Genomic DNA, 13740 nt, shown 5'->3' on the forward strand with positions numbered 1-13740 from the left:
AGGTAGATGGACAATGATCCACAATCCCACAGGTAGATGGACAATGATCTGAGATCTCACAGGTAGATGGACAATGATCTGCAATCCCACAGGTAGATGGACAATGATCTGAGATCTCACAGGTAGATGGACAATGATCTGAGATCCCACAGGTAGATGGACAATGATGCGCAATCCCACAGGTAGATGGACAATGATCCACAATCCCAAAGGTAGATGGACAATGATCCACAATCCCACAGGTAGATGGACAATGATCCGCAATCCCACAGGTAGATGGACAATGATCCGCAATCCCACAGGTAGATGGACAATGATCTGAGATCCCACAGGTAGATGGACAATGATCTGCAATCCCACAGGTAGATGGACAATGATCTGAGATCTCACAGGTAGATGGACAATGATCTGCAATCCCACAGGTAGATGGACACTGATCCACAATCCCACAGGTAGATGAACAATGATCCACAATCCCACAGGTAGATGGACAATGATCTGCAATCCCACAGGTAGATGGACAATGATCCGCAATCCCACAGGTAGATGGACAATGATCTGAGACCCCACAGGTAGATGGACAATGATCTGAGATCTCACAGGTAGATAGACAATGATCTGAGATCCCACAGGTAGATGGACAATGATCTGAGATCCCACAGGTAGATGGACAATGATCTGCAATCCCACAGGTAGATGGACAATGATCTGCAATCCCACAGGTAGATGGACAATGATCTGAGATCCCACAGGTAGATGGACAATGATCTGAGATCTCACAGGTAGATGGACAATGATCTGCAATCCCACAGGCAGATGGACAATGATCTGAGACCCCACAGGTAGATGGACAATGATCCGCGATCCCACAGGTAGATGGACAATGATCTGCAATCCCACAGGTAGATGGACAATGATCTGCAATCCCACAGGTAGATGGACAATGATCTGAGATCCCACAGGTAGATGGACAATGATCTGAGATCTCACAGGTAGATGGACAATGATCTGCAATCCCACAGGCTGATGGACAATGATCTGAGACCCCACAGGTAGATGGACAATGATCCGCGATCCCACAGGTAGATGGACAATGATCTGAGATCCCACAGGTAGATGGACAATGATCCACAATCCCACAGGTAGATGGACAATGATCCACAATCCCACAGGTAGATGGACAATGATCCACAATCCCACAGGTAGATGGACAATGATCCACAATCCCACAGGTAGATGGACAATGATCCGCAATCCCACAGGTAGATGGACAATGATCCGCAATCCCACAGGTAGATGGACAATGATCTGAGATCCCACAGGTAGATGGACAATGATCTGCAATCCCACAGGTAGATGGACAATGATCTGAGATCTCACAGGTAGATGGACAATGATCTGCAATCCCACAGGTAGATGGACACTGATCCACAATCCCACAGGTAGATGAACAATGATCCACAATCCCACAGGTAGATGGACAATGATCTGCAATCCCACAGGTAGATGGACAATGATCCGCAATCCCACAGGTAGATGGACAATGATCTGAGACCCCACAGGTAGATGGACAATGATCTGAGATCTCACAGGTAGATAGACAATGATCTGAGATCCCACAGGTAGATGGACAATGATCTGCAATCCCACAGGTAGATGGACAATGATCTGCAATCCCACAGGTAGATGGACAATGATCTGCAATCCCACAGGTAGATGGACAATGATCTGAGATCCCACAGGTAGATGGACAATGATCTGAGACCCCACAGGTAGATGGACAATGATCTGAGATCTCACAGGTAGATGGACAATGATCTGCAATCCCACAGGCAGATGGACAATGATCTGAGACCCCACAGGTAGATGGACAATGATCCGCGATCCCACAGGTAGATGGACAATGATCTGAGATCCCACAGGTAGATGGACAATGATCCACAATCCCACAGGTAGATGGACAATGATCCACAATCCCACAGGTAGATGGACAATGATCCGCAATCCCACAGGTAGATGGACAATGATCTGCAATCCCACAGGTAGATGGACAATGATCTGAGACCCCACAGGTAGATGGACAATGATCTGAGATCCCACAGGTAGATGGACAATGATCCGCAATCCCACAGGTAGATAGACAATGATCTGAGATCCCACAGGTAGATGGACAATGATCTGAGATCCCACAGGTAGATGGACAATGATCTGAGATCTCACAGGTAGATGGACAATGATCTGCAATCCCACAGGTAGATGGACAATGATCTGAGATCCCACAGGTAGATGGACAATGATCTGCAATCCCACAGGTAGATGGACAATGATCTGAGATCTCACAGGTAGATAGACAATGATCCGCAATCCTACAGGTAGATGGACAATGATCTGCAATCCCACAGGTAGATGGACAATGATCTGAGATCTCACATCAACATTTTAACTTCATGGAGGGAAATTAACCGGCAGAATTTAGTTTATTACCGCCCAATCTCCACAAATGTTAAGACAGCAGCTTTTTAACAAAAGGAGTGTTGGTAATAAAATGACAACGACAGCAAGAACACCTGATGTGTCGGAGTATTAATGTAGGATCACTAACTGTGCGGAGAAAGTGTTTTGCGTTTAACATGTGTGTGGGCTGCAGACGCCAAACATAACATGTGGAATTGGGCAAAGCGTTGTTTTAAAGAACGTTAACCATCCTGATGCCTGAAAGATCAGCTTTTCTCAGTAACTCCATTTGCCTCAGAAGAGCAATAAAGGTACCTCAGAGTAATTGGCCCAGCTGTTTGGCAGCAAATCTCTCCAGATTCCAAACCGTTAACGAATCATTTCATGGCATCGCACAATATTATAAAGCAATATTAATGCTTAGTTGGGTGTTATTATGATTAACGGGTGTAAGAACATTAAAGGAATTTGTTGGCTATGTAAAAACTATTTCCTCAGGCAAAGGGAAGACTAGAAGAAGGGAGCGCAACCTCAAAATGACAATCAGACTCTTTTTGGGGGGGGGGGATTTCTGTTGAGGTGAGGGGGTGGATTTTTGTTGGTATGGATATTTCTAGAAAGAAAAACAGTTTGGACCAGTATTGTTATTTCTCCTTGTTCACTGTTCTGTTCTTTCTGGGGTATGGGAACAATGATGGGTTAATGGGATTGAGGTACAGATAGTAATAATAATCTTTATTCGTGTATCAAGTAGGCTTACATTAACACTGCAGTGACGTTACTGTGAAAAGCCCCTAGTCGCCACATTCCGGCGCCTGTTCGGGTACACGGAGGGAGAATTCAGAATGTCCAATTCACCTAACAAGCACGTCTTTCAGGACTTGTGGGAGGAAACCGGAGCACCCGGAGGAAACCCACGCAGACACGGGGAGAACGTGCAGGCTCCGCACAGATAGTGACCCAGCGGGGAATCGAACCTGGGACCCTGGCGCTGCGAAGCAACAGTGCCACCCACTGTACAACCGTGCTCAGCCATGATGTAACCGTGGCAGAACAGGCTGGAGGGGGCTGAATGGCATGCTCCCACCTTGTGTTCCCACAGATTAGAGCTAGTGACTACAGTATGATTTTTTTTTTAAACAAATGTTTCTGATGTGATAGCTGCTGGGTCAGCAATAAACAATAAATAAACCGATGGTTTCTTCGCAAAACAATCACCTTCAGACGAAGAGGCAATGGACTGATATCAGCTGTGACATAACCACAATTTGCGGCCGCATACTCTGCAGTGGGGTGGGTGTGGGGAAATTGTAACGGTGCTCTCTTAGCCAAATCACTGTATATTGCTACAGTTAAAATAAAGGCAATTTCCAACCCCTCCTCAACGGACTTCAAAATAAATCAGTACAAACAACCCTGTTTGAGCTACTTAGTCTGAACTGTAATCAAATACAGGAAAAATACAGCACACAATTCATTCCTCTTTCAGGTAAATGCTCAGCAGAAGATAACGTTGAGAAACAGCTGCCACTGACCAACAAAGGGTTAATTTTAACTTTATTACTAGCTTAAACACACAGCCGAGGGCTTACTTTCACGATTTGCTGATATTTTAATCGAGATTTTACCGCTTGATTAAGGCTAGCCTGGTCTCGTCTGTACTATTTTGTGGAGATGACACTGTGAGAATCTCACCAAGTACAGAGGTTCTGCTAATCACACAGGCGTGCAGTTTCTTACTCATTCTGAGAAGAGATCATGGCTTTTTAATTGCAACTCCAGCGTGCGCATTAACAGGAGTGTTTCTGACAGGTGGACAAGCATTATTCCCATAGTCTCCCCTTACTTGCACAGCCTGATGTTTAGAGCGGTTACTATAACTGCCACAATTCACTGTTTAAACATACTGCGATGGAACAGTATCTGTTCAGTAATAACCCTCACTAAAGAAAGCCATCAGGTGCCCTGCACTGTACATTAATCATTCGGAGATCTGCTGTCAAAATCCTTCATTTTTTTTCACACAAACAGAATGTGTCTTCACCTCATTTGCATATTATCAAGATACTGAAACGCCAACACAGGAATTACAACTGGTTCAGCATGGCTGCACATTCTGGCTGATGGAACTCAATGAAGTGTTTCCTAGGACCATCATGGTGAGCCAGTGTGTGGTGTGTGTGCCTGTGTGTATATGCCTGAGCGTTTGAACGTGTGTCGGTGTTTTGTCTGTGTGTGCTTGTGTGTGTCTATGTGTGTGTGCATTGTGGCTGAGTGTGTGGGTTTGTGGGTTTTGCGTGTGCGTGTTGTATTTTGTGTGTGTGCATGTTTGTGTGTGCGTGCGTGGTTGTTTTGTACATGTGCGTTTGTGTGCATGTGAGTGTTTTGTGTGTGTGCATGGGTGTTTTGCGCATATGCGTGTGTGCACGCGCATGTGTGTTTTGTGTGTGTATGCGCGTGAGTGTTTTGTGCATGTATGCATGGGTGTTTTGTGCGTGTGGGTGTGCACGTGGATTTTTTGTGTGTGCATGTGGGTGTTTTGTGCATGTGTGTGTGCACGTGTGTTTTGTGAGTGTGTGTGCACATGGGTGTTTGTGTGTGTGTGGGGGTTGGTGATGTGTGTTCGTGCGCATGGGTGTTGTGTGTGCGCGCGCGTGACTGTTTTGTGCATGTGGATGTACGTGTGGGTGTTTTGTGTGTGTGATTTTGGGTGTTTCGTGCATGTGTGTGTGTACACGTGTGTGTTTTGTGCGTGTGGGGGTGTCTTATGCATGTGCATGCATGCACGTGTGCATGGGTCTTTTGCCCATGTGTGCGCGCATCGGTGTTTTGTACATGTGCGGTGGGTGTTCTGCGCATGTGTGTTTCATGTGTGTTCTGTGTGCTTTGTGCATGTGCATGATGTTTTGTGTGTGTGCGTGGGTGTTTTGTGTGTGTGCTTTGTGAATGTGTGTTCGCGTGGGTGTTTTGTGTGTGTTTGCATGGATGTTTTTGCATGTGTGTGCGTGTTTTGTGCGTGTGTGGGTGGGTGTTTTGTGTGTGTGTGCATGCACGGGTGGGTGTTCAGTGCATGTGTGTGTGCGTGTGTATCTTTGCCAAGTAACAATTTTTATTCTAAACACCATTCCGAAATCAATGAGTTTTCAGTGTTTTGCACAGGAGTCTGCAACAGCTCGTTCCCAAAGGATTGAGAATGGATAAAACCACCACTGTAAAAAATAACTTACCCTACAAGCACCTCAGCCGTGTAAGAGAAATTAAACCTTCAGAAACAATTTTCTGGACACTCAGCAGTTACTTGTCGGGATGTGTTAACTGTCTACAGCTTGATGGAAATGTGTTCGCAGGAAGGTCCTTTCCTCTTTGCCTCAGCCTCCAGTTTCAATTCATTTCCTCTCAGAGAATCTTCACATGAAAACAGTCCCATTAAAATCAAGTCTCACCCCCTCTCTCTCCCCCCCCCCCCCCCCCCCCTCTCTCTCGCTGAAAGGATCAAAACCAGGGTATTCTCTGTCAGCACTGGCTGTGAATTCCTTTAACATTCCTTCCCCTCCCCATAGTTCAGTCTGTGAAGGAAGGAGTGGGAATGCACCGCTACCAGTTTCCCATTTGATCAGTAACAGACATGTCTGCAAGGCTCAATACGAAGTGAACGGGGGGGGGAAAGGCAAGTGTAAACATGGCTGTCTATTGAGCCGGAGTCCTCATTTAGAAAACCTCCCACTTCTATTCACAGACTCACAAATATTCTTTCAGCACACGCTTTCCACAATAACATTCTGCTAAAAAAATAACACTGCAACAGACAAGGGAGAGCGAGACACAGAGAGAAAGAGAGAGAGCGAGAGAGAGAGAGGGAGCAATTCCTGGGAAGACAAAAGCTGGAGCAGTTTTGCCGCTGCTGACATGCCTGCACCTCTCCTTCCAAGGTTAGGCGAGAGGCTGCAGACCTCCCTTTTGCAAATTTACCTACCTTTGTGCGCATTGGAGACAGGAGACCTTCCATCTTTGTGTTAGCCTCATAACATTCCCCGCTCCCTGACTGTCTTCCTTCAGCCTTCAAGCATCCCACGTTAAAAAAAGCCAGTCTAACCGCAGTGTGACCTTCTCCATATCAACCTGCCCAACTTGAATCAGCAGCACACAGCTCCTGCTGGAGTCTCCCTCTCTTCCTTTCTGTATGATATGCCTGGAGCTTGTTCACTGACAAATGACTCCCCGTCTTTAGACGGTGCATTCAACACAAGCAAAACTGCTATCACCCAAGCGGCTGTGATTAGGTCACGAAAGGATGGCTGGGAGGTGCTTACTTTGCACTATCTCATTGACGATGAAAGGATTTTCACAAGCTCCAGCAGTTTTATCCCAACCCCACGTCACTCACGGTGTTCCAGCGCTCCGAGTCCACACACGTGCTGTTGAGCCTCTCAGATGTATTACAAAGCACAATGTGCACAAGTTTGTTTTCTTTGTGTTACACGGGTCACTGGCTGAAAACTGTGTTCCTCCACCTGCCTCCCACATTGAGGCTAAAATTGCCCCCTTTACAACGCGGCCACATTCGGAGAGCTGTAAAGTCAGTGAAACTTCCGTCTGTGCAGCACCATCAGTACAATGAATCAACAGTGCAGAAGGAGGTCATTCTGCCCATCGTGTCTACACTGGCCCTTGGAAGGAGCCAGAAAGCACCCACTAATCTCCACAGGAGTGATTCTTAGACAGGCACCCACAGAAGGAAATAACTTGCTCCAAGCAATCGGTTATAAGGACAAAAAGAGTTGCATTTACCTAGCAACTTTCACCATCGCTGGCAGTTCTTGTTTTGCAGCCAATGAGGGGCTTTTGAAATAGGGTCACTGTTCCAATGCAGGAAATCAGCACCCAACCTCTGCACAGCATGATCCCACAAACAGCAGTGTGGTCAAGACCAGGTACTCTCTCTGTGTGACGCTGATTGGGGACTTGGATCTTGCAGATTTCCTTGTTATTCCAGTATTTGCTTCACGCCAGCAAGGTCAACCCTTTATTCTTTCTTTCACTTACACCTTGTTTCGAGTGAATGTTATCCCATGATTGGAACTTACATCGCGCCTTCAGCCAATCTTCGCAAAAGCCACTTGGGCTGTCACTGTCCATCTTTTAAAAACATTCCTTAGTTTCCAACCTTTGCCACAACCACTCTTTGGTGCCAAGTTAGCATTGCCCCAGTCAGCTGCTGGAGGGAACCAATCTTTAGCCAGCTTTGGATGTTTTCACAGTAAGACATCACAATGTGTTTCTGTACACCTGCCCAGTGAGTGCTCCCCTCACCTGGAGACACCTGAGGAAGGAGCCGTGCTCCGAAAGCTAGTGATTTGAAACAAACCTGTTGGACTTTAACCTGGTGTTGTCAGACTTCTTACTGTGCCCACCCCAGTCCAACGCCGGCATCTCCACATCCTGGAGACACTCAACTGCATTTATTAAAATGAAAATGAAAATCGCTTATTGTCACGAGTAGGCTTCAATGAAGTTACTGTGAAAAGCCCCTAGTCGCCACATTCTGGCGCCTGTCCGGGGAGGCTGGTACGGGAATTTATTAAATTGGCATTCCCAGCCAACCCATCACGTGGCATGAAAGATTCCACAGGTCAGCACACAATACTGCCCAAACCCGCCAGAGGGGCGATTGCCAATGCAGTTGATTAATAATAATTAAATAATCTGTATTATTGTCACAAGTAGGCTATTATTAACACTGCAATGAAGTTGCTGTGAAAAGCCCCTAGTCACCACGCACCTGTTTGGGTACACTGAGGGAGAATTCAGAATGTCCAATTCACCTAACAGCACGTCTTTCGGGACTTGTGGGAGGAAACCGGATCACCCGGAGGAAACCCACGCAGACACGGGGAGAACGTGCAGACTCCTCACAGACAGTGACCCAGCGGGGAATCGAACCTGGGACCCTGGAGTTGTGAAGCAACAGTGCTAACCACTGTGCTGTGTCCCCCCCCCCTGATGGTTGTGCCATCAGTTATCAAAGCCGTAAACCTGGGTATTCTCTTTCCAAACCTATTTGTCTCTATATTCTCTTTATGATGCCCCTTATAAATACACCTCCTTTTGGTCTTCAAGCTTTTGGTCATCCACATGTATTTGTTGGCACTGAGATCAACCATCTGTGAGGTGGTGTCTCTCATCTCTGGAGGCAGCAGATGGTTGGCCTTGTTTACAGAGCAGTTTATGCCTCAGGCCAGGGTTGTCCCCAGAGATTCACTGGCATACATGGAGCACAGTCCCCAGGTGGAAATCCGGTTTATTCATGTGTTTTAAAAGTAAAACAAAAGGAAGCCCTGAGCGAGCTTGAATCACTGGATTATACATTTTGTTGATATGACCTGGGAGGGAATGTGGGGTTACCAGCTACCTGGGAGGGAATGTGGGGTTACCAGCTACCTGGGAGCGGGTTGTGGGTTTACCAGCTACCTGGGAGGGAATGTGAGGTTACCAGCTACCTGAGAGCGGGTTGTGGGGTTACCAGCTGCCTGATGTGCTGATTAATTTAACTCCACAATATTTATCAGGCAATAAATTCTGATCTTGCCAGCGAAGCCCATGAGCAAACAAACTAGGCTGATGAAATCTCAATGTGTTAAGATGCATCGGGACAGTGGAGGTGGTGATGTGCACGGGGGGTGGGGGGGGGGGTGGGTGGGTTGTGTGTGGGTGGTGTTGTGTAGGGGTGGAGATGTGTGGGGGTGGTGTTGTGGGTTGATGGGGGGAAGAAAGTGTCAATGGGATAAGCAGCTTTAAGTGTTATGCTGTAAATTTTATCTGTAAAGTTCTTTGCAATAGAAACAATGCAAAGACTGTACTTAAAGCCCTTTTCACAGCTAACTTCCCCCTAAGACTGTACATAGCCACGGCTGCATGTCTAAGATTGTACATGTCTAAGACTGTGCATATGTAAGATTGAACATATTTAAGACTATGCATATTTAAATCTTTACAAATCTAATACTGTACATATTTAAACTCCTTTCATCGGTAACTTCCACCTGAGCTTTGGAGCTGAAATTCTTGTTGAAATGAAAGCAGATTTCCAGCCAGTATCAGCGGTGCAGATTGAAGTTCTATCGGAAACATCGGGCGCGAGCTAACCCAAAGAAATCAGAGCCCAATCAGGGCAGGATTAGCGTGGCCATTCCTGGTGTTTGTAGTATCGGGAATAACCCCACCATCTGATGGACTCTGTACCCATTTGTGGGGAGCAGTACAAATCGGCACTGGGCTGGGGTCTCCCCGGTGAAGCTGATAGATGCCGGATGCCGAATCGGCACTGGGCTGGGGGCTCCCCGGTGAAGCTGATAGATGCCGGATGCCGGATGCCGAATCGGCACTGGGCTGGGGGCTCCCCGGTGAAGCTGATAGATGCCGGATGCCGGATACCGAATCGGCACTGGGCTGGGGGCTCCCCGGTGAAGCTGATAGATGCCGGGTGGCGGATGCCGAATCGGCACTGGGCTGGGGGCTCCTCGGTGAAGCTGATAGATGCCGGATGCCGGATACCGAATCGGCACTGGGCTGGGGGCTCCCCGGTGAAGCTGATAGATGCCGGATGCCGGATGCCGAATCGGCACTGGGCTGGGGGTCCTCGGTGAAGCTGATAGATGCCGGGTGGCGGATGCCGAATCGGCACTGGGCTGGGGGCTCCTCGGTGAAGCTGATAGATGCCGAATGGCGGATGCCGAATCGGCACTGGGCTGGGGCTCCCCGGTGAAGCTGATAGATGCCGGATGACGGTTCAATGCGCTTCAGCACGACAAAGTGGTTTTTCAAATTCAACTTAACCGTGAAATCTGTTTTGATCTCGCCAGATGCAACAACCGTTGGGAATTCCGGGAGAGCCCACTCCTGGGATCTAGCTGGCCGTGTCCGCTCGTAAATCGTCCCCATGGGCCGGAATGTTCCATTGTGATGTCTACTTTTGGTAGCGAGTTCCGAAGTGAGAACGATTTCCGCTGTGGGACAGGACAACTGACCACGTGCAACCTTCTGCTGTTCACCTCGTTACGTACACACCCGCCAGCACCTCGCTGATTCTCGCAGATGGAGTGGGCAGGAAGTCACCGCCCTCATCATTACCTCACAGGGTCGAAGGTCAGGGTGCCATATTTAAAGGAGAGCGTGCACTTTCCCTTCCACCTCTGCCCTGACTCTGCTCCGCCCTCCCTCACTAACCCGTCCTCCCCTCCTGGGTCACCTCCAACGGAACTTGCACTGACACCAGCCGCTCTCGAGTGACATTTACAGACATTCCCCAAACAGGACAGCACAGCCGCAACTCACCGTGAAACATGGAGCAAGTCTACCTGACCAGGTGATGCCCCACTTCTGTGCAGTCGCAAAAGTCATGGTTCTAATTTCTGACAGGCAGGGAATCTAATTTGGAGGCGATCTTAGTTCCAGTGTGATGCACAATCAATGGACACGAAACGTAGATAAAGTCCGAACGAAAGGCTTTAATACACAAGAAGTGGACCCGGCAGCAGATGTACAGAAGAATGGCTGACTGCCGGGGAACACGGGTTCTTATACCCCGCCTCGTAGGCGGAGCTACCTACCTCTCAGCCAATCGGCTGAGAGGCACATGACATACCTGGGCCAATGGGCAGTGAGTCCTCTGCACCAATGGCAGCTCACACACTTCCAGGTACCGTAATATCCCTAGTCATACTACCACATGATGATGGGGGCTTTTAATGACCAGGCAGGAGGGGGAGTGTGTTCCTCGGAAAGATCGACCCCGCGTCTTCAACCTGTCCTTTAAAGTCCCAATAATACCACTGATAAAGTTCTCCCCGCTGTCGGGAAAATGATTTTTGGCTTCACGGCATATTAACGCCCCCCCCCCCCCCCCCCCGCCAGCGACAATGTCACAGGTGGTTCCAAACTGTGATCTCTCTGCATTGTAGCCTCTCTGTGTCAATAGCTACAGAGCTCACTCCTCCACAGCACGTGTGCTTTTTTAAAGCAATTCTTTGTCTCCTACAAGATACCCATGGGGGGGGCGGGGGGGGGGACATGTCGCTCGTGTCTGTAAAAAAATATATTCACAGCAAACAAATATCGCATTGTGGTGCGACTGTTTCATTTTGAATTCAGTTCTTTATTACTTCCTTATCTGCCAAGTGCCACACATTGGACAATCTAACAATTCAAATCAGGAAAAGCAAACTCCACTCCATCCTCCAGCGCGCACACAGAGGCATATTAGTATGGCAATAACCCACTACAACATACTGTAGATTCTTTACTCCTACACAGTAATGATAAGAACAGCATAAATTCAATGCCTTCTGCCATTCTGGAGTAGAATAGACAAGGAAAGAAATGTAAGGTGACATTTTTTGATTGACACTAAAAGCAGCGCTATGTTTTTACAATGAGGCTCACTTGAAGGCTCGTGGTTTTGAACTTGTCAGTAATGAGGTGAGTTTATCTTTGTTAGGCCAGGGAGTTCTGTGCGATGGGTTATTCAGCGAGAGCAACGGACACAGCTCGGGGTTCATTTGTTTTTTAAAAATTACTTTCACAGAATGTTGGCATCGCTCGGCCCATCCCTAATTGCCCTTGAGACGGCGGGGGTGGTGGTGAGCTGCTTTCGTGAACCGTTGCACTCTGTGCGGTGCAGGTACACCTGCTGTGCTGATAGGGAGGGAGTATCAGGATATTTACCCCGTTGCTTCCCTGGTCTTCCTGAGGTAAGGACGGCAGATTTCCTTCCCTAAAGGGCCTTGAGTGAGCAAGTTGGGTTTCTACAACAATCAGCAATATTTTTTTATACGACAGGGCCGGAGTATTATACTCCCCCCCTCCCCCCCCCTACTGAATCACCGGCCAGTTGAGATTGGGTAAAGAGTGGCTGGGACTGGGGTGGGGGGTGGGGGGGGGGGGGGGGGGGGGGGGGGGGCGGTGCGGAGGTGTGATATTGCACACAACCCCCACCCTCCCCTCCCCGGGACCTTTTCCTTTACTTCGTTCCAGGCACGTTGCTGAAGTGCCTCTTCCGGCCACTGTAGTGCTGTGCCTGGAGGGGCTGGACAGCTGCCAGCCAATCGGATTGGACCACCCTAAAATTTCCGGCCCCCATTTATTAGCTGCATTCTAATGCAGCTATTTAGGGAATGATACCCAGAGCATGTGTGGTAGTCGGTATTAGGGGTATTACGGTACCTAGGTTGGAGGTACCTGATGCTGTAAGATCATTGGTGAAGCCTGCCTGCTGGTTCCGCCCAGTAAGGCGGAGTATAAGAGTCTGTGTTTCCCTAGCTGCTGCATTCTATACCTGCGCTGCTAGGGGAAACATCTAGTTCAATAAAGCCTTCAATTGTCCTACGACCTTGCTTCGGGAGTTATTGATCGTGCATCAATTTATTGAATAGATTTGAAGAATGGAGCTCCGCATCAAGCCGGAGTGTCTGCAACTTAGCCCCCACGCGGCAAACTCAGCGGCGACCTTTAAACACTGGCTGGCGTGTTTCAACGGATACATCAGGACGGCCACAACTACACCCACGGAGAACCAGAAACTGCAAGTTCTCCACTCGAGGGTGAGCCCAGAAATCTACACGCTTATCGAAGTCGCGGACGGTTTCGCGGCCGCGATGACCCTGTTGAAAGGACACTACATCCGCCCAGTAAATCAGGTTTACGCCCGACATGTTCTAGCCACCAGACAAATTCCGGGGGAATCGCGAGACGGAATTCTACCCCGCACTGCTGGTACTAGGCAGGAACTGTGACTGTCCGCAAGTTTCAGCCAACGACCACACCGAATTCTTAATCCGGGACGCCTTCGTTGCAGGTATGCTGTCCTCTCAGATCCGGCAGCGGCTGCTGGAAAAAGAGACGCTGAGTCCCAAGGAGGCACAGACCCTCGCAAGCTCCTTAGACGTAGCCTCCCGCAACGCCCGAGCGTACGTCCCCGACCGCGCGGCAGCCCCATGGGCAGCGTGGACCCCACCCACAGCCGATTCCGACGCATCCCCCAACCCCCACAAACGTGTGCCTCGCGGCTGCCAGGCAACCCCGGGGGGCCCCGATGTTATTTTTGCGGGAAAGTCAAGCTACCCCCGGCAACGCTACCCAGCCCGCTCCGCTTCTTGCAAGGGCTGTGGAAAAGGGGGGCATTTTGTGGCGGTATGCCAGGCCCGGGCGGTCCCCGCTGTCTCCGGGGGCGAACCAGAGTCGGCGCCATTGCTCTCATCGCAGGCCACATGCGCATCCCGGGCGCCGCCATCT

General features: G+C 48.9%; 1 protein-coding gene across 3 annotated transcripts in view; it reads right to left on the bottom strand.

Annotated features, from left to right (window-relative positions):
- frmd4a (FERM domain containing 4A) overlaps positions 1–13740 on the bottom strand; it is a 734343-nt gene that overhangs the window by 539562 nt on the left and 181041 nt on the right. The window contains exon 1 of one of the 3 annotated variants that reach the window (XM_038811948.1): positions 6428–6793. The exons of the other annotated variants lie outside the window; for them this stretch is intronic. Within the exon in view, the coding sequence (XP_038667876.1) occupies positions 6428–6460 (33 nt within the window). The 5' untranslated portion in view covers positions 6461–6793. Of the gene's footprint in view, positions 1–6427; positions 6794–13740 lie in introns of those variants that run through there. 3 annotated transcript variants of the gene reach the window in all.

The sequence above is a fragment of the Scyliorhinus canicula genome, chromosome 11, assembly GCF_902713615.1.
Source record: "Scyliorhinus canicula chromosome 11, sScyCan1.1, whole genome shotgun sequence".
Classification (NCBI taxonomy): domain Eukaryota; kingdom Metazoa; phylum Chordata; class Chondrichthyes; order Carcharhiniformes; family Scyliorhinidae; genus Scyliorhinus; species Scyliorhinus canicula.